Source organism: Rhamphochromis sp. 'chilingali' (assembly GCF_963969265.1).
Source record: "Rhamphochromis sp. 'chilingali' genome assembly, chromosome: 14".
Lineage (NCBI taxonomy): Eukaryota > Metazoa > Chordata > Actinopteri > Cichliformes > Cichlidae > Rhamphochromis > Rhamphochromis sp. 'chilingali'.
The window spans coordinates 7,153,314-7,175,406 of NC_137941.1; the positions used below are offsets into that span (position 1 = coordinate 7,153,314).

Below are 22,093 nucleotides of genomic sequence, written 5' to 3' on the forward strand. Positions count from 1 at the left end.
ACACGTCCCACCGAGAGAGAGAGTGAGACTGCGCTTAGTGTTGTCTACCTGTCTACAGTTGCACCACAGTTGCACCACAGACACACACAGTACTAAAGCACTATATTTAAAAACGTTTAAGCTCTATAGAGGACCAAGTCTGACAAAATCAAAGAATAATAAAATTTAAAAATATATCACAAGATGACAAATTCATGTTTCACGGGCCTCTAAAAACGTATATAACAATTTTACTCCCCCCGCAAAAAACCCCAAACATCTGTAGCAGTTATAAATAATAAATATTGTTAATATAGTTGTTTTTCTTTCCAAGAAAGTAATATTTGGTGGGTTCATTTATGCGAATTTAATGTAATAAACTACTAAATAAAATTAAATAAATGCATCAAAAAATGATTAGGCTTAAAATTTGTTATGAATTATGAAAATATTCAAAAATTAGAAACTTCTTAAAATTTTTATGTATTTATTTATTTTGCTTTCAGCCTCTGAAGCTCTCCGTATGTATCACCAAAACTCTGTAGCCATTAAGGTATAACCGATTTCATTTTAGAGACTTTTTTTTTTTGTTAAGTAAAATTGAGTGGAGTTTGTAGAAACACTGACTTGGTTCCTTTAATAATGTGATTCAGATTGTAGATAAACAGGTGATGGCAGGCACACACAGTCCTCTGGTGACTGTATAGAAGGCGTGCAGCAAGAGTGCCAAACTGAAACAGAAGAAGGTAATGCAGAAACGGTGAACCGGTCTCTTAAAAACTGCATGGGCTTTGATGACCAGCAGGGGGAGACTGCTCTGGCTGAAAAAAATAATCCTGCTGTGTAGGGAAGATGGCCCTCAGCTGGCCTGATCCATGACATTATGATTCAAGTCTGCAGTTTGAGGTCTAATTTAATACAGAATGATGTATGTTTTGCAAATTATGCTCCCATTAGAGTTAAAAAGGAGGATAAAACAGGGCATACTTTAGGGCTGTATGCTGGTTTGAAAAGCTAAGATGACTGTGGAGAAAACGCTGCATTTCAGGCTTTAACAGGACTTCACTGACTAGTTAGTGCCCTCATGCCCATCTCTTACATACTAATCTTTGGTGTTGCATGAAAGTGTAGTGTAAAGAGTATTTTCCGGTGAGACGCTGATATGTGGTCAACAGTTATAGGTATAGCCTGAAATACTACTACTAATCATTATTCACTACTTTTAAAATAGTTTTAGTCACATTAAAATCACAATAAAAGCTTATTTCAGCTGCGCCCTGATTTACAAAAACTGTCAAATTATAAACACAGAAAGTTCAATAGATGGATGTTCAAAAGAAAACACATGTATGACTGAAGCAGTATGTAAGGATGGATTGAAATAATATCAAAATTATTGAAAGGAAAATACAATGGAGAAGTCAATAGATAAAATAAAATAAACTGCAAAAAATAAAATAAAAATAAATGTCTAAAATGTGTTGTTTATTAGTTTATACTTCATTTTGATAGTTTTGGCCCTCCATATAAATATCTTTTGAATACCAAATTTTAAATTTTATGAGCAGGGAAGCATCGATCTTAATCACACTGATGTCTCAGCAAGTCTCTGGATACCTCAAGGTAAGTTCAGCTGTTACTGCCCCGAGGATGCTTTTGTAACAATAACTAATCACATCACTACAGAATAAAAACAAAAACAGTCATTTTCGCGGTTTTATTCCAACAACAACAGTGCCAAAAAAAATTGCACAGTTTGCTCATTTACAGTCACATCAGATAAAAATGTGAGAGATATAAAAAAAACATCAAAGCGACTGATTTTGACACACCGACACAGAAACCTGAGGATTAAATACTCGTCCACGCCAGAGCCTCTTCAGAAAACGTGAATAAACAAAACAAGGCGTTTCCAACTGCCTGATGTATGAGCATGTGTTAGAGGACTAACTAGTTCTGCACAACGAGGACCAGCTAGCAGGAGGTTACAGGTATTAAAGTCACTGTAGGCAGAAGCAAGACAAGTGGAACCACTGAACTGTAAAGCACTTATAGACTGCAGTAAGAACATTTCATATCACCAGGTAAACACTGTTAAACATCACAAGTTTGTACAGAAGATGATTATGAATAAAAACAATCAGCTGTCTCTGATATTGTTTCTTTGGCTGTCACTTAACAGCAAAAAAAGAGATCAAGGATGTGTGTCGTTTAAAGGTTTTTGTGTTTGTTCTGGGAAATACGACTAAAACTTTCACCACCAGGGGGCAGCAGTTTACCAGCCTTTTCCTTGGCTACCACTGTAAATAGGAATGTGCTTTTTATTGATTAAATGCAAGGTTACACTAACTCGCTGCTCCCTCTTTTGGTACGTACATGAAAGTACAGCCAGGCCACAGTTCAGCTTCACTTCATATTTCTTCAGCACAATACAGATAAAATCAAAGTTTCTGCAAATGCTGATAACTTTTAACACTTGAATTTACAGTAAGTACCAGTAAAATGGCTGATTTTAAGACTTTAAATTACTGCGACATCTTGAAGCCTCTAGTCTGTTTTTAGGGGTAAAAGCAGCTCGGGTTTTGGCAGCTGCACAAAGGATGTTTCCAGAGATCAATCAGAGTGAGTGTCACCTTGGGAGCCAGAGAAGCAAGCTCATTAAAAAAAGAAAGAAAGATGCAGTGGGATGCAGTAATCTGGTGAAAACTTCTCTTACTGTGGTTCAGTTCAGCAAGAAGACAAACTGATGTCTGAAACTGAAATTATAACAAATCTTTCTGGACAATGAAAACGACACCTTGCAAAAGACTTGACCTCTATTTAACTTTTACTAATGTTTCAAACCTCAATGAGCATCTTTAGAGACCTAATGAAAGGATGGGGTGATGCCATTTTCAAAAGTTCATGAACTCGTTCCCAACCATCAGCAGGCACAAGCTCCTGTAAGCAGCTACCAGCACTCCGAACATTAAAATAAATGATGCTCAGAAAGCAGGAGAAGCTGGAAGATTACCGAGTGTAATGAAATTAGGAAAACGCAGATAAGAGGAAGAGGAGAGGTCAAGCTGCTGACTGGAACCCTGGAAGAAAGTAATCCTGTTAAATATGACAGAAATGTGTCAGTAGCTGGATGAGAAAACAAACAAACAAAAGCTTATATTTTTAGCTGTTCACACAAATTTGCATGCCTAAAAAAATAAAAATACAAAATAATAATCACTTTGAACAGGTTGACATTTAGGATGTTATAAACTCTATTCTGCTTTCCTGTATTTCATACCAAGCATGATGAAACTTTCAAATAAAGAGATAATCCCCGTTCTCTGAAAATACCATCTTAAGACTGCTCAGAACACTCAGTTTCAGACAGTTTTGTTTTTTAAGTTTGCAACTGTATGACATCATAAAGAGGGTACATCCAAATTTGGGGACATAGAAGAACCACCTACCTGCTTTTTCAAATCTGTTGCTAATGAGGGCCTTAAAGGGAGAGGAGTTAAAACTGGCCCAGTGTAAGATAAAGAAGAACTACTTTGAACTGTAAATCATGCAAAGCTGCTACAGAGGAGTCCAAGAATAAAAAATATGAAGTTGGAAATAAGAAAAGGTCCACTTTAACTGCCGATTTTGGCTATAATAGGAGACATTGTGGCAGCAATTCCTGCGCCTATTTTATGCAATTTATACAGATTGAGGGTTTTTTTCTGGAGGCTTCCACAGAGAGATTTGGAGGAATAACGTGCCCTTCTATGCAAAGGTCCTTTTACCTGAACTGAAGCCATGCTGCACATTCATATATATGACAGATGCTCTACAAAGAGAATGCATCAGTTTGGCACACTGGTTTCAAGTGACAGCATTTCAAAATAGAACAAAATAAAATGAGAATTTGATTTCCTGCTTTATTTCAATCCAAATGTTTTAACTTTATGTTGAATGTATTCCAAGAGCTTCATCACATTTTTAAAAAACACAAAACCCACCAAATTTGAAATAGCAAAATGTCCCCAGAACAGCAGTTGTCTGTGTGTGGATTACTCGGTGCGAGAGTGCATGTGGAAGGACGTGATCACAGTGAACACCGATACAAGTCACAAGTCTATTTATAGAAAACATAACTCTCATCGCTACTAATTTGTTCTACAAAGTTGTGTTTGCCACCGATTCACAGCGAGGCAGACGATGTGCATCTCAAAGCACTAAAACTATACCAAAAACTCACAAGTGCAGAGAAAAGCTGAACACTTACACCACTGTATAAACTCAAACACACAGAGACATTCAGTGCAGGAACATTCACATTGGGAACAGCGGTTTCTGCAGAGCGTGTTGACTTCTGACTGTGAGCTTGATTGGTCCCTAAATCTTTAGTATTTAGTTACTACAGAGTCCCACATTTTAAATAAAATGTAAAGAAAACAGAGGAGCTTTGCTAGTGGACACAAAGGAGTGATATATGCTTTACATTCAATGTAGGGCTTCAGCCAGCACAAAGCTGCTGAGATCTGAACACAAACTGCTGCTTACACAAGAAAGCAAAAAGGCACAGCAGCAGCAGCAGGATGTAAGACAGAAATAAAATAAGACACTGTTAGTACAGAGGACTGAAGCTGTCAAAATTCATGTACAACAAGGCAATGAATAAAGATCAAATTATAAAGATTAAAAAAGTAAAAAGTTGTACAACTCAATTAATGAAAAAAAGAGCGACATATTTGTCACCATATTGTTTCCCATAATATCAATTATATAGTATTTATTTATTTCCATTAAATTTTTTCCTTCCATTTATCTCCACAAACGTGTTTCTTCATCTTTATTTAGCTAAAACTGAGTTTTTTCTTCATAAAAATGATGGCACTGTCATGCAGATAATTTTCCTTTCTACCTCCAAACGCATAACTTAACTACAAACTAATAACAATGGAAGATTAAATCACAAGTTAAAAAAAAAAATGAAAAAAAAAAATCAATGTTATAAAATGTGCCATAAATTAAGTAATACTTACGTTAATTTTTACTTATTAATTTTAGCGCATTTTATATCTTATTTGTTTATGAAGTTATTATTTCAGCATTTTTGGTCCTTCATAATTTTCCAGAGAGAAAGGTATGACATGAAATACAAACTCTCAGAGCTAGCTTCTTATATGCTTGAAGTTGATTTATTTTAGTTACTGAATAAAACATATTCAAGTTAGAGTGACATAGTGACTACTGGCTTAAAGTAGACTCTCTCTGCTTTAATTCGAGGGGCTGAATAAAAGTAATCTCCAAGCTATTGAGGAATTACAGCCAATTTTAGACACATTACCCCATTTCGAACTTGAATATGTTTTGGCCAGCAGCCAAAATAATGTTTGACAACATGTTTCCCTTTTTTTTGTTAAGTAATCTTGGAGCACAACACCCATATATTTATCACACAAAAAACATTTTAACTGATTAAACTGATTTAAGGTCAAACGAGTGTGAGTGAAACTGGCTTAAAAATGTAAATTTGGCAACAAAAATTGAACAAAAAGGCAACAAAAAGTCAGGCCTACATGTTATAACAGCACTCAAACACACACACAAAACTGTTTTCAGCAATGATAACAGTTTGAAGTAATTGTGGCAACAGATTTTTTCTCTATGACTCTTTCCATTCAAAAGCTTCAACATATCAGATGCTCTCTCTTCTCATTAAAACAAAAGTCTTATTTCTGTCATATTTCTTGTAAAAGGTCTCACTTCATTCATATTTTCAACCCGTATCCATTGTATTCTACTTCACACTCTGTGCAGCTGCTGAAGGAAGCAACTAGAGCATTAAATTTGTAATAATCCGCAACTGAAAATAGTCCCAAATCAATGCACCATCATTAATGTTGGTTCACACCAACATTAATGATAACAAACTTTTGTGAGCAGTTTTAGAATATTTAAATCCTCAGCAGGAAGCTGAAGGGTTTGTAATGAAACAAAGAAAAATATGGAAGTCAGGAGGTGCCAAGATAAATAACATGGGGTTGGTTTGATTTTTTTCGCTGACAGTGCAAAAAAACAAAACAACTCTATCCTCTCCTTGTTAAATTGTTAAAATCCAAATCTACAAGTTCTTTTATGTTATGTTTTTTCAACGTTTCAAATATGAAATGAAAACAAAAAACTTCAACCAACACTCAAACATAAGATAAATACTAAACTCAACACAACACCAGCAAAAAGCAAATTCTACTTCCAATCCCAGGATTCAAGGTCCGGATATCACAGAGAACGTACACAGAAACAACACACTGCCTTCACCTCAAAACACCAACAACCACACCTGATATAGAATGAACATGTGATTGTATGCCCATAATGAAATATTTATGATTTGTTCCACCTTAAAACGCTAATTTATTTCTGCTTAGCATTCATCTCTCAAATTCCTTGGCATTTTGGTCTAACTTACTTTTAACCCATCAACAGGATTACAGCGAGTTTGGCACATAGAGATTTCTGAACATGTTTTACAGCAATGCCTTTAAAGTGCTCACTTCCTTCTCAAAATGACATGTAATATTTTTTTTTTTTAAAAAAGCAAAAACAAAAAAACCCTAAAAAGTCTGACACGTGCACGGATAAATTTGTTCTACAGAGCACTGAAACTGCCAAAATTAAAGCAAAATATAATAATGAATGCCCAGGTGATATGTAGAATAGTTGATTTCTGACCTCGAGTTTGAGCTCACTGAGATTTCGAACTTCGAACTTGATTTCGTATTCACAAACTTGGGTGTCCACATTGCCCGCTTGCCCCATGGTGTGACAGCAACACCCCATCAGGCATAAAAGGGTAACAGGGAATTGGAAAAAAATAAGATATGGGAAATTAAAATAAAAATTTCTATTTACTTTGTTATAAATTAATGAATATTTGTTTTAGGCATCTGATATAATTTTAATTCAGTTACAGATTTACTATTTATTATTTTAGCAGTTTTGATCCGCCATATATTTGAAAATCTGGTGAAAATTCTTTTAGTTTGTTTAGTTTCTTACACTATCTCATGAGCTCCCCCTGCTGTACCCTTCCCTGAATTGCAGCTAAACCTTTTAAAATCAAAAATCAAATAAACAGGAAGTAGAATGTTTCTTATTGATCAGGTGTAGTAGAGATCATGGAGATTCAGACTTTCTCTGGATAACAAGACGCCCCCAAACCTGCACGTGTACACAAGCCTTCCTCAGTGCAACCCTTCATTTTGCAGCCACCGTCAATATTGTGCATCAAATAGGTGAGAACATAAACACGCCTGCTTTGGATTTCTCTAACGGAATAAATGTAATACTCTGCCTCTGGTTTAGAGGAGGTACTACGACAGTGAGCAGGTAACAGTTAGAGCTGTAAGTCGTTGCTAAGCAGTAGGCAGTGTAAGAGTTTACAGCACAGTGACCACAGTGAGCAACGCCACTGTTGACACCAGAAACAACATCATGTTATAACAGTAACACCCTTTCCACAGTCTCTCATATCATAAGCTTCACTGGTTGTGGAGCTGGCGCTCCCTGAAGGCAGAGCTATAGATATACAGAGTAAGGCAAACATGGTTTCAGGACAATCCAACAGAGCCATATTTGCACCAAATGCTCTGAGGCCATTACACCCTCTCTTTTTAAAACACCCTGTGTAATCACCACGGAGCCTTTAGTGCTAACAGTGAGCAGGAAGTTAACCAGGCTATGTATGTCTATGGCTCCGCTCCATAGCAGCCCGGTACAGAAAGTCCTCAACCAGCCTCAGAGAGTCAGGCTGCGACTTAAGAAGAGGCATGTTATGGTGGAGATGGAGACTGAAACCAGCCCGGTGCTGTCAGAGGAGACAGCACAAGGCCAGCGGGATGAGTGACGCCAACAGGAAGTAGGTGATTCTGTAGAGGTGAAGAGGAGAGAAAGTCACCATGATGATGGCCAAGGGGAGAGGGAGGCAGGAGGTCAGAGGCAGCAGTTTACTGAAAAACATGAAGAACAAGTTAACTGTTAGCATGAAGGATCTCACTGGGAATGTGTGTGCTGGGCAGGTGTGCTCCTACCTGTTGCTGAGCTTTAAAGTGTTACAGTTAATAAGCAGCATGTAGACAAAAATTAGAGGCACGATGTATGGCCAGCAAGGGTCGGGATTCAGCTGGGTGGAATACCTGCACAGGTTCAACAAACAGAGAGCGTTAATATGGAACTACTTATCCTAATGATCACACTCTGTACCTTTGTGTTTATTTAAGCATACAGTTCCCATATTCTTATAAGTCCAGAGGAGTTAACGGTAACATCACTCGAGGTCAAACCTAAAAACCCAAATAACAAGTCCAGACATTTAGGCATTTTATGCAAATAACCAAGTAGGTGCACTCTGTAACATTTTTAAATATAATAAATAGTCATTAATGTGAATTTACAGGGAAAATCCAAAGGATATGACGGTTTCTGCCCTGAACTCTGCCTCCATGACATCCACACATTTACCCATCAAATGCTTCCCTGTGTGCAAGGAAAGTAGTTTAGGGTACAGTAATGGAGCTGCAAGCATAATTTATTAATTTAATTATTTATATATATATATATATATATATATATATATATATATATATATATATATATATATATATATATATATATATATATATATACACACACACACACATATACACACTTCAGACTTAATTTACTCAAGTAATGTAATAATAAAAAAATGATTTATGCAGTCCTATTTATCTCTCGGCCTCTTCCGCACACACTGAGTCATAACAGCTTGCTCCCTCGGCTGTCTGCTTGAAGCCAGAGCAGCAGCTGTGTGATCATGGGTGAACTTCAGGTAGACTTCCTTTGTAAATCAGACACTCTACTGGAGACTGCTGTAGTCACTGTGCTACTGCACATGTGCGTTAAAACAAACATACTGCACAGTTAGCATCTATTTATCAACTGTGAGGTTCAGAGAAATTAACGCTGATGTGCAGAGCAGCATCTTTCTCTCACATACCTCAGGTTACGGATCCAGTGGATGAGCGAGGGACCGCTGAGCATGACGGGCAGAGTGAAAAGCGCCGACAGGCAGAGGTGGAGCTGCAGGTCATCCCTCACCTCCTGCAGGGCGCACTCCGACAGCAAGGGGGTGCCGTTGCTTTCTTTAGACCTGCTCAAGCATTCGGGATCGATTGTGCCATTCTCAGCTTCTTTGTGCTTCCGGGGAGCCTGGAAAGACACCAGAGGAGATGAATCAGACAAAACTTGGTTTATAACAGTTTGGCAATCTGTATTTAAATAAGCAGATGTGGGAATGCCATAAACTGCAGTTCCCCTATTGTCCACTTGAGGCCGTTGCCAGCCAGTCACTCACTCAATCACTGCAGCAAAATTAAGTACGGTTACAGCCTGATATGAAAGAAAAATGAAAATCTTACAACATAAATGTTAGTTAAACCTGAACATCTTACCAGATTCAACATGTGTCTCAAATATCTTTCTGTCATCTGCAGCCTCAGAACCTGAGAGCAACAAACAAACACAAACAGCAGCTCAGCTGAAACTTCAAAACAGAGTTTGTTTCCACAGAGGAAGTCCATGCTACACCAAAGGCTCCTGCACCACTTAAAAAAATAAATAAATTAATACAATTCATGGTTTTTAAATATCCATTTAAGAACATAAAATATACACTAGAAAATCTGTTTGCTTTGGTGTTTGGTCAAGACAAAGACAAACTGAATACTCCTGAGAAAGTCTCATGAAAAACCCAAAAGCTTTAAAACCTGATTCACAAAATTTACCTGCCCAGCACTGTTTTTATCTTCATAATCAAATTTAAAGTAAATTTATGGTAAATATTAGATATTTTAAGGCTTTTTTTCCTTCATTATAATCTGAATTACAGGAAGTGTTACCTGCTAAGCAGCTCTGGACAGCAGAATTATAAATAATTTAATTAAATCAATATTCACCCTATAAAGGTGGAACAGGAAGGAGGCAAATATCGACAACGCCCCACAGGAAGTCCCGCCCATAACAGTCAGACACAGCGTGATGAGGAGCTGGGTTCGCAGCCGCAGGGTGCCACAGTCTCTGGAGACAGACGGCCTGCAGATGAAAAGAATTAAAACTCAAGCGAACAAACAGACAATCAGCCAGTTTCAAATGTTTGAATGAACCTCGGTACCTGTGCAATGGAGCCAAGACCAACGAGATCAGCCGGATAACAAGTCTGAGTAGAGCGCTGCCCCAGTACGCCACAGCTGCCCCAAAAATATACAGCAGAGGGGAGAGGAGGTGAACCCATTCTTCACCTGGTGTCTCCTCTTCATGAAATGCCACATCAAGGAAGGTTGGAGGGAGTGTGTCCATAGAGGGGAGGAAAAGCATGGACCAGACCTCCTGAAAGCAGCTACAGCTGTGGGGGGGACAGAAGGGAAAACCATCCTGAGGCGTTTGACTGTTATATGAAAATTTATCTTAAATTAAAGCAGGAGGCCGAGGCGGTTTTAACCACAGTCAGTTTTTTCTGAGGCCAGAAAAAAAATAACCTTCCCACTCAGCTTCATATTAGAACCACTAAGCTTACCTGAGTGCGATGTGCAGAATATACACAGGCAGGTTGACTTTGTGGGGCTGCAGGCCTTTGCCCACCATCTGACTCATGTCTGCAGCTCGCCTTGACTTCAGGATGGAGGACACCTGCCCCCCACAGGCCAGAAGGAGGGTTACAGCTGTGTACACTGGTACCATGTGACCACAGAACCTCAGTATCTGTCAGATAAGATGCCACAGCGTGAATCAAGTTGGTAATTAAAGATGAAAGATTTATTCGAATGCCACGATGCCCCTAATTTCACCGGAATAAATAAAACAAGGCAATTCCTACCTGTCCGAGCACCCTGGGTAACGAAGTTCTTATGGAGACCTAAGTCACAGGGTAAATATTTAACAGTTTGTCACAACAAATGTGAAGAAGACTCGACCTTCTTTCTGGTAGCTGGAAGGTAGTACCTTATACTGGCAGTTGGGGGCAGTGTGGAGCTGCAGGAGTGCACCTGAGGTGTTGTCTGGACGACTTGTGTGGAGCATCCCTGAGATCTCCGTCACTGATGGCACGCTGGCAGACAGATCACATCAATCATGACAGGTTAAAAGAAAAGCTACTCATCATAGGTCAAAAACAGTTCTTGTTTTACTGGTACTAGTCTAAGTCAAACCCCTCAATTCATCCTCTGTCTCTAACAAGCAGATGTAAAACCTCTTTAAGTAAACTTTCTTTTGATTGGCTGTCCCTCCCAAACAGAAGGTTGGAACTGCAGGTGGGTCAGGCTTCTGCGCTCTGGCATGATCGCAGTGGGAAATTCGATCTTACTGACATCAGACGGGCCAAAATGTGGAGGGAAAATAAAAGCATTTGGCTCACCATGGTTACTTAAACATAGTCTCTAAGAATAACTTCAGAAACTCACCTGACCGTGGTTAAAGAGTCCTCTCGAAACCATGGCACCTTTATCCTGTACACGCTCGGCAATCTGTCTGCAGACACACAATCAGTCACCACTATTACATTACAGCATGAGCACATGAGCCTCTTGATCCAACAACACACACTCACCTTTCTGTACTTTGCACTGGCTTGCAACATTAATTCTGAAAGCCTGATAGACCTGGAGACACAGAGGAGTTTTAAATTTAGCTGAAACAGGGAAGCTGATCCTGACTAGAACCTGAGAACACAGTGAAAGCTACCTGGTGAAAGTGTTGCAGCTCGATGGTGTGAAGAAGTCCAGAGGAGTTAACCGTAACATCACTCGAGGTCAAACCTAAAAACCCAAATAACAATTGCTGAAAAAAAAAAACTTTTTTTTTTTTTTTTTTTAAAGTTTGTGAATCGGTTTTACTAGATTACTCACCGAAGGACAGGACATGCGGCACTGCGACAGACAGAGTCTGAGATTCTTCTCTTTGCCACTCACACTCCACCGTGAACTGCAGAGCAGACAGACACACAAACCTTGACAAGCTCTTTAAAAAAAGGGGGGTTTGTTTGTTTGGCTTCTTCCTCTTCTGGCCTCTGTTTTTGGGTAGTCTGAGGCTGATCACAGATCAGGTCAGAATCAGCATGTAACATACAACTGGATCACCTCCATCACTGCTTTTGGTTTAGTTGAGAGAGGCTTGCCCAAGTAGAGCAAGCAGGACGCAGCACACATCAAATCCATTTGCTCACGGTAAATTTACAGCACAATAACATCTGCGGGCTAAATTGGACATCACACAGACTTTACACTATGGAACTAGGAGGTTAAAGCTAGTCTTAGCAGAATTTGTGAACCATTGTAGTTTCACCTCTGTTAGGTTTAAAACGGTAAAAGGAGTGAAAACAGCTTCAGCTTTTTATATATCAAAAAAAAAACCTTTAAATCCTTTGATGCCACTGTGGACTTGTGCACATTGACCACAAACACTCATGACTAAACTCAGCTATTCTTCGGAAAGCTGTGTACAAAATCTACAGCCAGAAAGATGATATGGAGCTTAAAGTTTAAATAAAACAAGCCAACACTGGTCTCCTCATTTCAAATATAGGCTATGGAAGTAGAAGTATAACAATGGCAAACAGACCAGAACATTTTTACTGCAGGTTAATCTGAAATACTGAGTCATTGTTTAGTTTGAAGTACCTGCTTGCCATTGAGGTTTGAGGCCGAGACAAACAGATGAGTAAAAGACGACAAGTCACTGAGCCTCAGAGTCAGGACCTGAGGAGGACGACAGACTGTTAGGACAGCTGATGGGATAAAGACTGAACTGAATGGAGTCTCTTTTAGACCATAGTTACCTTGTAGGGAGGCAAAAGCTCAGTTCCCTTAGACAGATCCGCTGCAAACACACTGGAGGAAAAGAGACATAAAAGAAACAGAAATAAATAATTGTGTAACACATCCACAAACTCCATCACATTTTTCACATTGGAGAAAAATATTAAAGATGCTTATTGAGAATAAAGGTGGTGTGAAAAGCTTGACATTAATGATATACTTACCATGATGAGCCATTCTTTTGCAAACAGCCATACACCCAGCTGGTCATCTCCTGTTGGACAATAAATCAGAATCTCTTTTCACTTGGTTTCAAATTTAAAAAGATGTTCTTGGTTCTCCTGCACTAAATATGAAGCATTTAGCCTTAACTCTTACACATGTTAATATTATCAAGCTCTTACAGCTCAAAAACAAATGGTAGTAACTCACCAGGTTGTTGCTCCGGCAGTAGAAATGGCTGTAGGCTTTCCTGCGACTCGACAGGGCAAACAGGAAGAACTTGGGTTGACCTTCCTGTACAAACAGAGAGCAAAACACTTATGATTACTGTAATCGCTTTGTTTGTTTTGTCAGATTAATTAGTCAAATAATCCTGTTTTGTAGCCTTGACCAGATGTGAAGTGCGACATGTGGGTTTAACTGAGACATCGTTTATGGGACGCTACACGCTCATACTCGTACTCTTCAAGCACAGTGTAGTCACACCGTAAAGCACAGCCTGATTTATTATCTTATTTTCATTTATTTTTAATGAGACGATAACTGACACAATAAACATTGTGTTATATTCGATAAGACTCTAAAGTAGCGCTTGTAATCACGAACAATGAATCAGGAACATGTTTACTGAGGTCACAAGTAATTTTATAATTTCTATACAATCAGAATTCTTTTTGAAACAGGAGGCCCCGCCCCCTCATGGCCTTTAAGCACTACTGCACTGGTTTCATTTTTCAGACCTGTAAGCTACGTCCATCTTTTTCATACAGTCTATGGATTAGACATCACTCCAGATGGTTTCATTTTTACCGAGTAGATACATTTTATACATTAAAAATAACTTTCTTTTACAACTTGTATCAGCTACTGGCAGATAATCCATTCAATTATTAATCATCATTACAGATGAGGCTCTGTTGTACCTTTGGTGTGCTGTAAGCCAGACGAAGTGTGTTAACTTCACTCCATGCATCAGGAAGATCTGGAAAAGAAAACAAACAAACAACAGGACACCGATCTTAGTGATTCATCATTAATGCACAGTGAGGTACAGCGAAACTTTGGATGCAAGTGTATTACACTGTCGCCATGAACCATAAAAGAAGAGATGGAGACCTGAAATGGAGACTGGTGTCTCTTGAGTTTCTCCAGGCAACCTCACGGGATGTTTAATGAAATGATAATTCAGCACAGCTAACTTCTTCTCAGAGTTTTCTGTGAACTGTTAAGAATAAACTGATTAAGTTAGGTTGTCAGATTTATTCATTTGCTTTAAATATTCCCATCTCCCAACTCTCTCTGATGGAGGTTTGTCTTTCATGTCTCCTCAGCAGGAAAACACATGTTGTTGTTGTTCACACCTGTCTGGTTTCAGGATCGATGAGATCAAAGAACGCCCTGACAGTGGCAAGAACAAGCTCCTTGCACCTGAAACACAAAGACACACAAACATAAATAATTTTAGTAATATTTAAATATGGCTCCAAAAAAGGAAAAAGTCCTTTACCAGACAATGGACAGATGATCAGTAGACACCCACGTCCTGGGAACTGCAGTCACCTTGGTAAAAACAAGACAAAAAACTTAAGATACAAAAGTACATTTTAAAAAACAGCACTTGGAGTCAAAAACAACACAAAATGAGAACTTTTCCTTCAAATAGTCCCAAAGTGAGAACGATACCAATAGGAACCAGAGAAAAAGGGCTGAATTGAAACTTTATTCAGGAGCAAATCGTACCACCAGTGACAGCTTGTTCGGGTCTCCTGGAGGACACGGCAGGGAAGTGAGGCCGGAGCGGACCTGGTAGTCACGATAACCACCCCCGACGGACAAAACTGTGACATTCCTGAGCTTGTTTGCCTGGTTAACCCACTTCTGTCTGACTGCAGAGTAGAAATCTGCACACAGCAACCAAGCAGAGAAAAAAAACCCTGTAGAAATCTGTTTATGCTACATGAACGAGTCGAACTGAGCAGGTTTGACCAACTCTTACCCAGCAGGTACGGGTCCAGGGCCAGCACTGGAGCCAGGTGAGGGGAGGCCTGGGTGATGATGATGCTGACCAGGTTAGTGTTGAAACGAGGCAAAGTGAACAGTGCCCGGGCCACCACTCCTCCCATGGAGTGACCGACGAGCACAACGCTCTGAGGTGGGGTCTTCAGGTGCTGGAGAGATAAAAACCCGTGAAATTTTCAAGTCTTCTGGCGTGTGTAGAGTTCAACTTAGTTTCCCTTCACTTTAAATTTGATATTAGGTGAAGACCGGTTATAATCTCTCTCTCTCCGTCACTTGGAGTAACCCAGTCTGATATTCAAGGCCTAACCTTGTACAGCCTCAGGATGGCTTTGATGCTCTCGTGCAGGAAATGCGTCTGCCTGAGCAAACTGCCGCCGTAAAGCGCCACCAGCTCCTCGTTGAAGTCCACAGTGAACACGTTGAAGTGGAGACCTCCCTCCATGGTTTCAGCCTTCCTCAATGCGACTGAGCCCAGAGATCGAGCTTCAACAACAGAAGAACACAGATGGTGTTAAATCAGTGAGGATTAAACTGAATGATGTGGTGCAGCTGTGGGGTCAGTACTACTTAGCTATCGAGCATCATCTGATCAGATAAATCTCTGCAAGAGTTATTTATAATTTTCTTTTTTCAGACTTTGGATTATTGATAAAAGTGATCATGGAAGCCAGAAAATGGAAGCAGGAGAAGAAATGTTGAGGAATACTGCATGCAGGGCAGCAAAAAACCACCAGAGTAACAGCAAAATCTGTTTGTATTCACAGGAATAAAAGCGGGGGCGTTCCACTCCTACACACAGCTGGTGGAAAGAATGGATAGCCACCATCATCTCAGAAAGGAGTTGCATCAACAAGAGTTATTAGTTGGAGAGAATATTGAAGTCACCAGAAGATTCCAGGTTAGAATTTCCCAAGAATTCCCCCAGAATTAAAAATCTAATATACAATAAATTATATTATAAAATGCAGTGCACATTTATTCTTAAACTATTAAAAAGTATATTCACCTATTAACTGCATTTTATTTAGCATTAGCATTGCAGGTTTGAGCAAATTCTACTCAGCAGGAATAAACAGCACATGTGCTGAGGACTGTTTCCACTCACAGGTTTATTTCTATTATTTTGGACTGATTAAACTACAGTGAGTGAGTTCATGATACTAAGAGAAGTACAGCAGTGAGGCTCGGTGACGAGTTTAAAATGCCGTAATAACGACACAGCAAAAAACAAGCGCAAACTGTGAAAACATGTGCTTGAACCAGTTTTTCATGATGAATAGATTAGAAAAACACACTGAGGTATCCTGATCGATGTGATAATGCAAAAAGCTTTGAGCATCTACTTAAAGTTAAAAAACTGAATGCTTGTGTTCCAAATTATGAGTTTTTATTCGAAACCAGGGATGTATATGGTATACCCCAACACTTCAAACCAGCTTCAAGACCCATAAACCTAATTAAGGAAGTAAATAAGTTAATACTAACATGACTTAGCAACTTGGGGGTTGAAGCATCACAAGTTATTGTTGACCAACTTAATTTAGTGCTTACTCTAAACGATGATACATAATCGCCCCAGGATTTCCAACACTTTGCCTTTTCCTGTCTTCAATTAAATGTCAGTTTCTACATAACATAAATTTTGTGGACTATATGAATCCAGTCCTCGAGTGAAGTCAAATCCTTCACCAACTGTTTTTTTTAGAGCTTTCTTACAAGAAAATGTTCAGAACTTTGTTTTCAAATCCATCCATCACTGAATTCTTTTTTTCTTCATAAATATATTTGCTCATTTTATACGACTACAAAAATAAGATAAAAACCTCCTAGTTAAACAAAACAAACAAAAAAAACAAAACAAGCCACAACATCCAGTTCAATTTAGTTTTATTTATATAGCATCAAATCACAAAAGCAGTTGCCTCAAGATGGTTTATATTGGAAGATAAAGACGCCACTAAAATGAATGAGTGAAACACCCAACATCAAAGAAACCCCTTTGAGCAAGCAAATGGCGACAGTGGGAAAGAAAACCTGCCTTTTAACAGGAAGAAAAACTCCAGCAGGCTCAAGCAGGTGCCGCTGTCTGACAATCCATATTCACAACAGTATGGAAACAGATATACAGCTGTGGTCTGAAATAGTTTTTATGCTATTTCACCTTTATAAAACCTCCCACCATTTTTCTATTCAGGTTAAATTTATGCTTTTAAAAGGTTTCAAGCGATGCTCCTCTTAGTGAGTTGGGGGCTGTGAGGTACTCTTGATGACAACTGGCTGAGCAGAGAGAGACTGTCACACATCATACCAACTTTTGGTTTTGCAGTTTTTTTCATGTGTCAGAGTACAAATACATGGGAGGAAGTAGTTTTAGACCACACGATTCCCTGGTCTCTTAACAAGGAATGTCATTTGTTGAAGAAGAAAACAGCCCTTAGTTTCACAGCGCAAACACAACACTAACTTTGGACATTTTAACCCCTCATGTGCAAAAAGCAAGCATCACAAAGACAAAAATTTCTGTTTGTGAAGGAAACTTCAGTTTGTTTTTTCAGCCAGAAATGACTCAACAAAAAGCTTGATGTCCTCCGTTTCTCCTTTGTCTTTGCTGTAGCACAAAACTTAACTTCTCAGTTTTTTCCCCCACTCGTTCATGATAGTTTAAATGTAAGCACTGGACCATTATCAACTTTGCACTCTTACCTTGTTTATAACTTCCGGCATTTCCAGGCAGGAAAAGCACAGGGGCGCCGGTGAGTTTGAGTGCTCGGGTCTCCTGGGCGTAGACACCCTCTCCGTACAGGTAGAGCCCGTAGGCCGGGTACAGTCTGGCCACACGGCGAGGTAGCGCCACACGCTGAAACCACACGGAGAGCGGTTAGGAGGCAAAAACTCACACAGCTCATTAGCCTGCTGTCACAGTTACATCACAAAGAGCTTGCTATAAAGCAACTACAGCTGAGCCTACATGTAATCTACAGCTGATTTACTCCAAGCACCTAGCAAACACTGAGCATGAGTACAGCTGATCCTTAATGTTTAAAAGTGACAAATATACTATAACACTAGCTTTTTGTATTGACCATTAAGGGAATAATTCTGTTGGGGAGGTGGGGTGTTTGAAATGAACGGAAGTATGGACAGTAAGGAGCTGAAATTTTATGTAAGTCCTATTAAAATTTCATTTTTTTCCCCTAGAAATTTTTAACAGGACATTCTGGGATTGTCAGGTACAAGTCATTTGGGGAGCTGCAGTATGACAAAGCGCTAACTCTCATTTTAGTTTGACACTCTGATGAAATGCCCAACATTCATAAGAAATAAATACGTTTACTAGGTTTTTATGGAGGGCCCAAAGTGTCAAAATTAAAAGTCCTCAAATGACTAAGAAAAACAAAAAAAACTGAACTTACTGACTGCTTCTTTATTCATTTACCTATGAATTTACGCCATTGTCTATTTAAAATTTGACATGTTTTTAAAGTGTAGCATGATTTAAAAACAATTTATGGTCATCGATCGTTTTCTTAAACCTGTTTATTTCCATATTTCCTTTTCAAATGAAATGTACTTATTGTACCAAAATGGTGACCCCCTAACCTAAAAACTAACCTGTTTATTGGGACAAGAGAGGCACTTTAATTTTATAAGACAAAGACTTCTGATCCAACCTGTGAAAACATTATAATAACCTAATTTTTAGGGACAAAGAAATATTAGATTGAATGCTCGTCTAAAAAAAAAATAAAAATTGAGGTTTATGGATGTGACATTAAACCAAAGGTGATGAGACTGTGCACCTGAGTGCAGTTTATTTTATGGTCATGTGTGACATCAATTTGAGGGCTTTGTGTCTAAATGAGACACTTCTAAATGTCTTAGTTATCAAAGGGGGGATTTTATTGAAAGTAAATGGATACATTTTGTATTAACTGACTTATAAACGGTGTTAACACTTGGTAACAATGTCTCATTAACATTGTAATTCTGGAAGTGAAGTGAATTTTGGCTGTTTTGTTATCTTTTTACATTTCTTCATGAATTTCTGTTTCACGAAACGAACGAGGGCGGTGTCCTTCAAAGTGTCATCTCTTCACCTGCCGTTTGATCGACACTCGGCTCACGACAGAAATGGCCTTCTCGAGTCAGGGGATTAGAGAGCTGAAAATAAAGCTGTCAGTCAGGACCATTTACTTTGATGTTTAAAATAAAGTAACCGTGCATGTGATGTCTCATGGTGGGATATTGTAGCAGTTATTTTCAGACATACACACACCTGCTGACCTTTCAAAATAAGAGCAAAGAGACTATCTAAAATAAAACACCTTACAGACAGTTTTAAAATAAGATCATTTTTCAAAAGAAGTTAATAATATATCTGGGAAGCATATGTGAGATGTCAAAACCACGTGGCAAAAGCACTGAGCCAACACAAAAATACTACAAGGTGCAGTTCCTCTAATGTCCACTAGATGCTCTAACTGTGTCCCCATTGACTCTAGTGTTAAATTGTCCACCTTTAAAGCAGAAATAAAGATGTTTACAGCTTGTCAATAGATAATTTCTTCCTTTAACAACTGTACTGGGTGAAATTTTTTTAACTCAACTGTTCTTATTTTTTGAAGCCTTAACATTAAGGGCATGGCCAGTTTGACTGATCGGTGTGCCAATATAGACAGCTGTAGCTGACAGCTGGCTGGTGGGCCTCACTTCTGCTAATTTTAGTGACTTAACTGCACCTCTACACCACGTTTTGCTGCTGAGGCAAGTGGTGTAGCTTTGGTGTCTATTTTATTAGTCCTAGTTAGCAGGTATCTGGGTCTGTGCATTACACCTGTGTAGTCTATGACTTGCTAGTTCATATGCTGGCTTGAACGGGACTTTTGTTTCTGTCTTTCAAGTATTTGAAATGTTAATCCTTTAACACTAAAATTAAACCGAAAGGTAAATAACGGTAAATAAGGTTTTGTTTATTTATTAATTTAAAATTAAATAAATAAAGAAGCCAGTTAACATAGAAATATCTTTTTAGTTTATATCACATCTTAAAATGGATGCATTTGTTTTATTCTTTTTAACATCATGTCAATTTATTTTCTGAAGACTTTGTTTTAAATTTTGGCCGTCTTCGACCTCCATACATTTCCGCCCTGTATATCTCGGAACTCTGTTCCCGATACTCTGTCCATTGTGCACATTAAGATAAGATAAGATAAGATAAGATAGAACTTTATTAATCCCTCGGGTGGGTTCCTCTGGGAAATTCGACTTCCAAAAAGCACAGCAACGACCGAAGTTACAGAATTGTTATATATATACACACACACACACACACACACATACATACACACACACACACACACACACACACACACATATATATAAATACAGAGACAAATATAAATAAAAATATACAAAGGGGATAAATAGAATAAATAGGAATAAAAAATAAAAATACAAGTGAATTGCACATTTCAAGTATTGAGTCTATTGCACTGTTGACTATTTACAAAAAGTATTGCACAAGGTATTGTACAGTGAGGTGAAGAGGCACTACAGCTTAGTTGTTCCCCCCTCCTTTGTCCTCCTGTTTCCCCTCCCTCTCCCCTCCAGAGAGGAGTTAAACAGTTTGATGGCGTGTGGGACAAAGGAGTTTTTAAGTCTGTTAGTTCTTGTCTTGGGGAGAAGCAACCTGTCACTGAACAGACTCTTCTGATTGTTTATGGCCGTGTGCAGAGGATGCCCAGCATTGTTCATAATGTCCATCATTAAGCATATCTACATAAAGTGGGACTCTGAATCCTTGTTCTCGCTAACAGAACACACACTCCTGAACTGTGTGGACTCAGGCTGATGCCCACATGGCGCATGGCCTCCAGCTGTGCCCCACTTCTGGACAGATGAACCCATTAGTGCGCATATAGAGGAGAGGAAGGCGACCACTTCAACTACTTTCACGAGGCTTGGACCTGTGTGCATTTAACCCACGTCCGATATCGTGCAAAGCTGATCTGCAGGTGACCTGCTGAGAGGGGTCAAGCATCAGCAGTTAATTCAAGCTGCATTGATAATAATCCGACTAACCTAAACCTCAGCAAACAAACACTCACACACCTGTCAGGGAGGACAAAGAGCGACCACACACACTGATAGGGTAGCCACGCACCTGACATTACTTTCTCCCTCAGTTAACGCTAGCAGCCTTCAGAAACTAGCTTAGAACACACCTGGCAGTCATAAACCAACATTCATTCGCGCTAATAAAAAATAAGAAGCCACTTAGCGACACACAACCAGCCTCTGCCTTAAACAGCACACCGAATATACCTAACTGATGGCTGATATGCGGGTCTTTGGAATGCTCTGAGTTAATTAGCTGAGTACTCACCCGATACTCCGGGTATTCAAACATATAGGTCATACTGCATCTGTTCTCCTCGAAGCCTGTCAGCAACTCTCGCAGGCCGACCGCCAGCAGCCCCGCGGCCAAACCGTAAAAAGCCACCGCGGCGAGCTTCATGCTTCCACCGTGAGTGTGGCTTTTAAATTTCACTGATGTCTGAGCTACACGATTCCATTTTCCTTCTGTTCGTTCCCCGCCAGGCTGTCAGACACCGGCTGAAGCTCACAACAGGAACCACACGCCGCACACCCAAAGAGTGGCAGCTCGGCCGGCCAATGGGTGTAAAGCTCTAAATGAAATGGACCAATGAGAGAGCAAATAGGAAGTCACACGTTTCACGCGAGAAATAGCTACGCTTAGCTTAGCAGCTGTTGTTAAGTTTTTTCTTATTATTTTCAAATTGTATCATCTTGTGTGTTATTAACAGTATTACCTTTATTTATATGTATATATATTTTTCAAGCAATTAAACATTAGTCAATCTGTGACAATTTCAAAGCTAAAATAATTAATTAAAGTGCAAATTATACAGCATTCATGGCAGCTGCCAACTGGAAAAAATTAAAAGACAAATACCAATACCATGCCCTTTTCCCCCTTGAAAATCTGATTGTATAATCCCAAGACAAAAAAAACCCAAAATTTTTTCTTT

General features: G+C 39.1%; 1 protein-coding gene across 1 annotated transcript; it reads right to left on the reverse strand.

Annotated features, from left to right (window-relative positions):
• Positions 1-1,695: 1,695 nt before the first annotated feature.
• pgap1 (post-GPI attachment to proteins inositol deacylase 1) lies at positions 1,696-21,680 on the reverse strand. Its single transcript, XM_080902648.1, has 26 exons — positions 21,427-21,680; positions 17,742-17,895; positions 15,346-15,521; positions 15,016-15,187; positions 14,760-14,920; positions 14,527-14,579; positions 14,381-14,447; positions 14,136-14,241; positions 13,943-14,001; positions 13,230-13,313; positions 13,022-13,071; positions 12,818-12,869; positions 12,660-12,737; positions 11,889-11,964; positions 11,725-11,798; positions 11,591-11,642; positions 11,445-11,511; positions 10,987-11,092; positions 10,862-10,900; positions 10,562-10,746; positions 10,160-10,390; positions 9,945-10,080; positions 9,441-9,491; positions 8,987-9,198; positions 8,040-8,144; positions 1,696-7,958 (listed from the first exon to the last, which is right to left on the reverse strand). Exons 1-26 carry the CDS (start codon positions 21,556-21,558, stop codon positions 7,820-7,822), a joined length of 2,817 nt encoding a protein of 938 aa, XP_080758774.1. The 5' UTR covers positions 21,559-21,680; the 3' UTR covers positions 1,696-7,819.
• Between the last annotated feature and the right edge of the window lie 413 nt (positions 21,681-22,093).

Coding starts and splice junctions, on each gene's coding strand:
- pgap1 (XM_080902648.1), bottom strand. CDS start 21,558: ATGAAGCTCGCCGCGGTGGCTTTTTACGGTTTGGCCGCGGGGCTGCTG. Junction 13,072..13,229: donor ACTGCCGGAGCAACAACCTG/GTGAGTTACTAC, acceptor ATTGTCCAACAG/GAGATGACCAGCTGGGTGTA. Junction 11,799..11,888: donor GCCGCATGTCCTGTCCTTCG/GTGAGTAATCTA, acceptor TTGGGTTTTTAG/GTTTGACCTCGAGTGATGTT.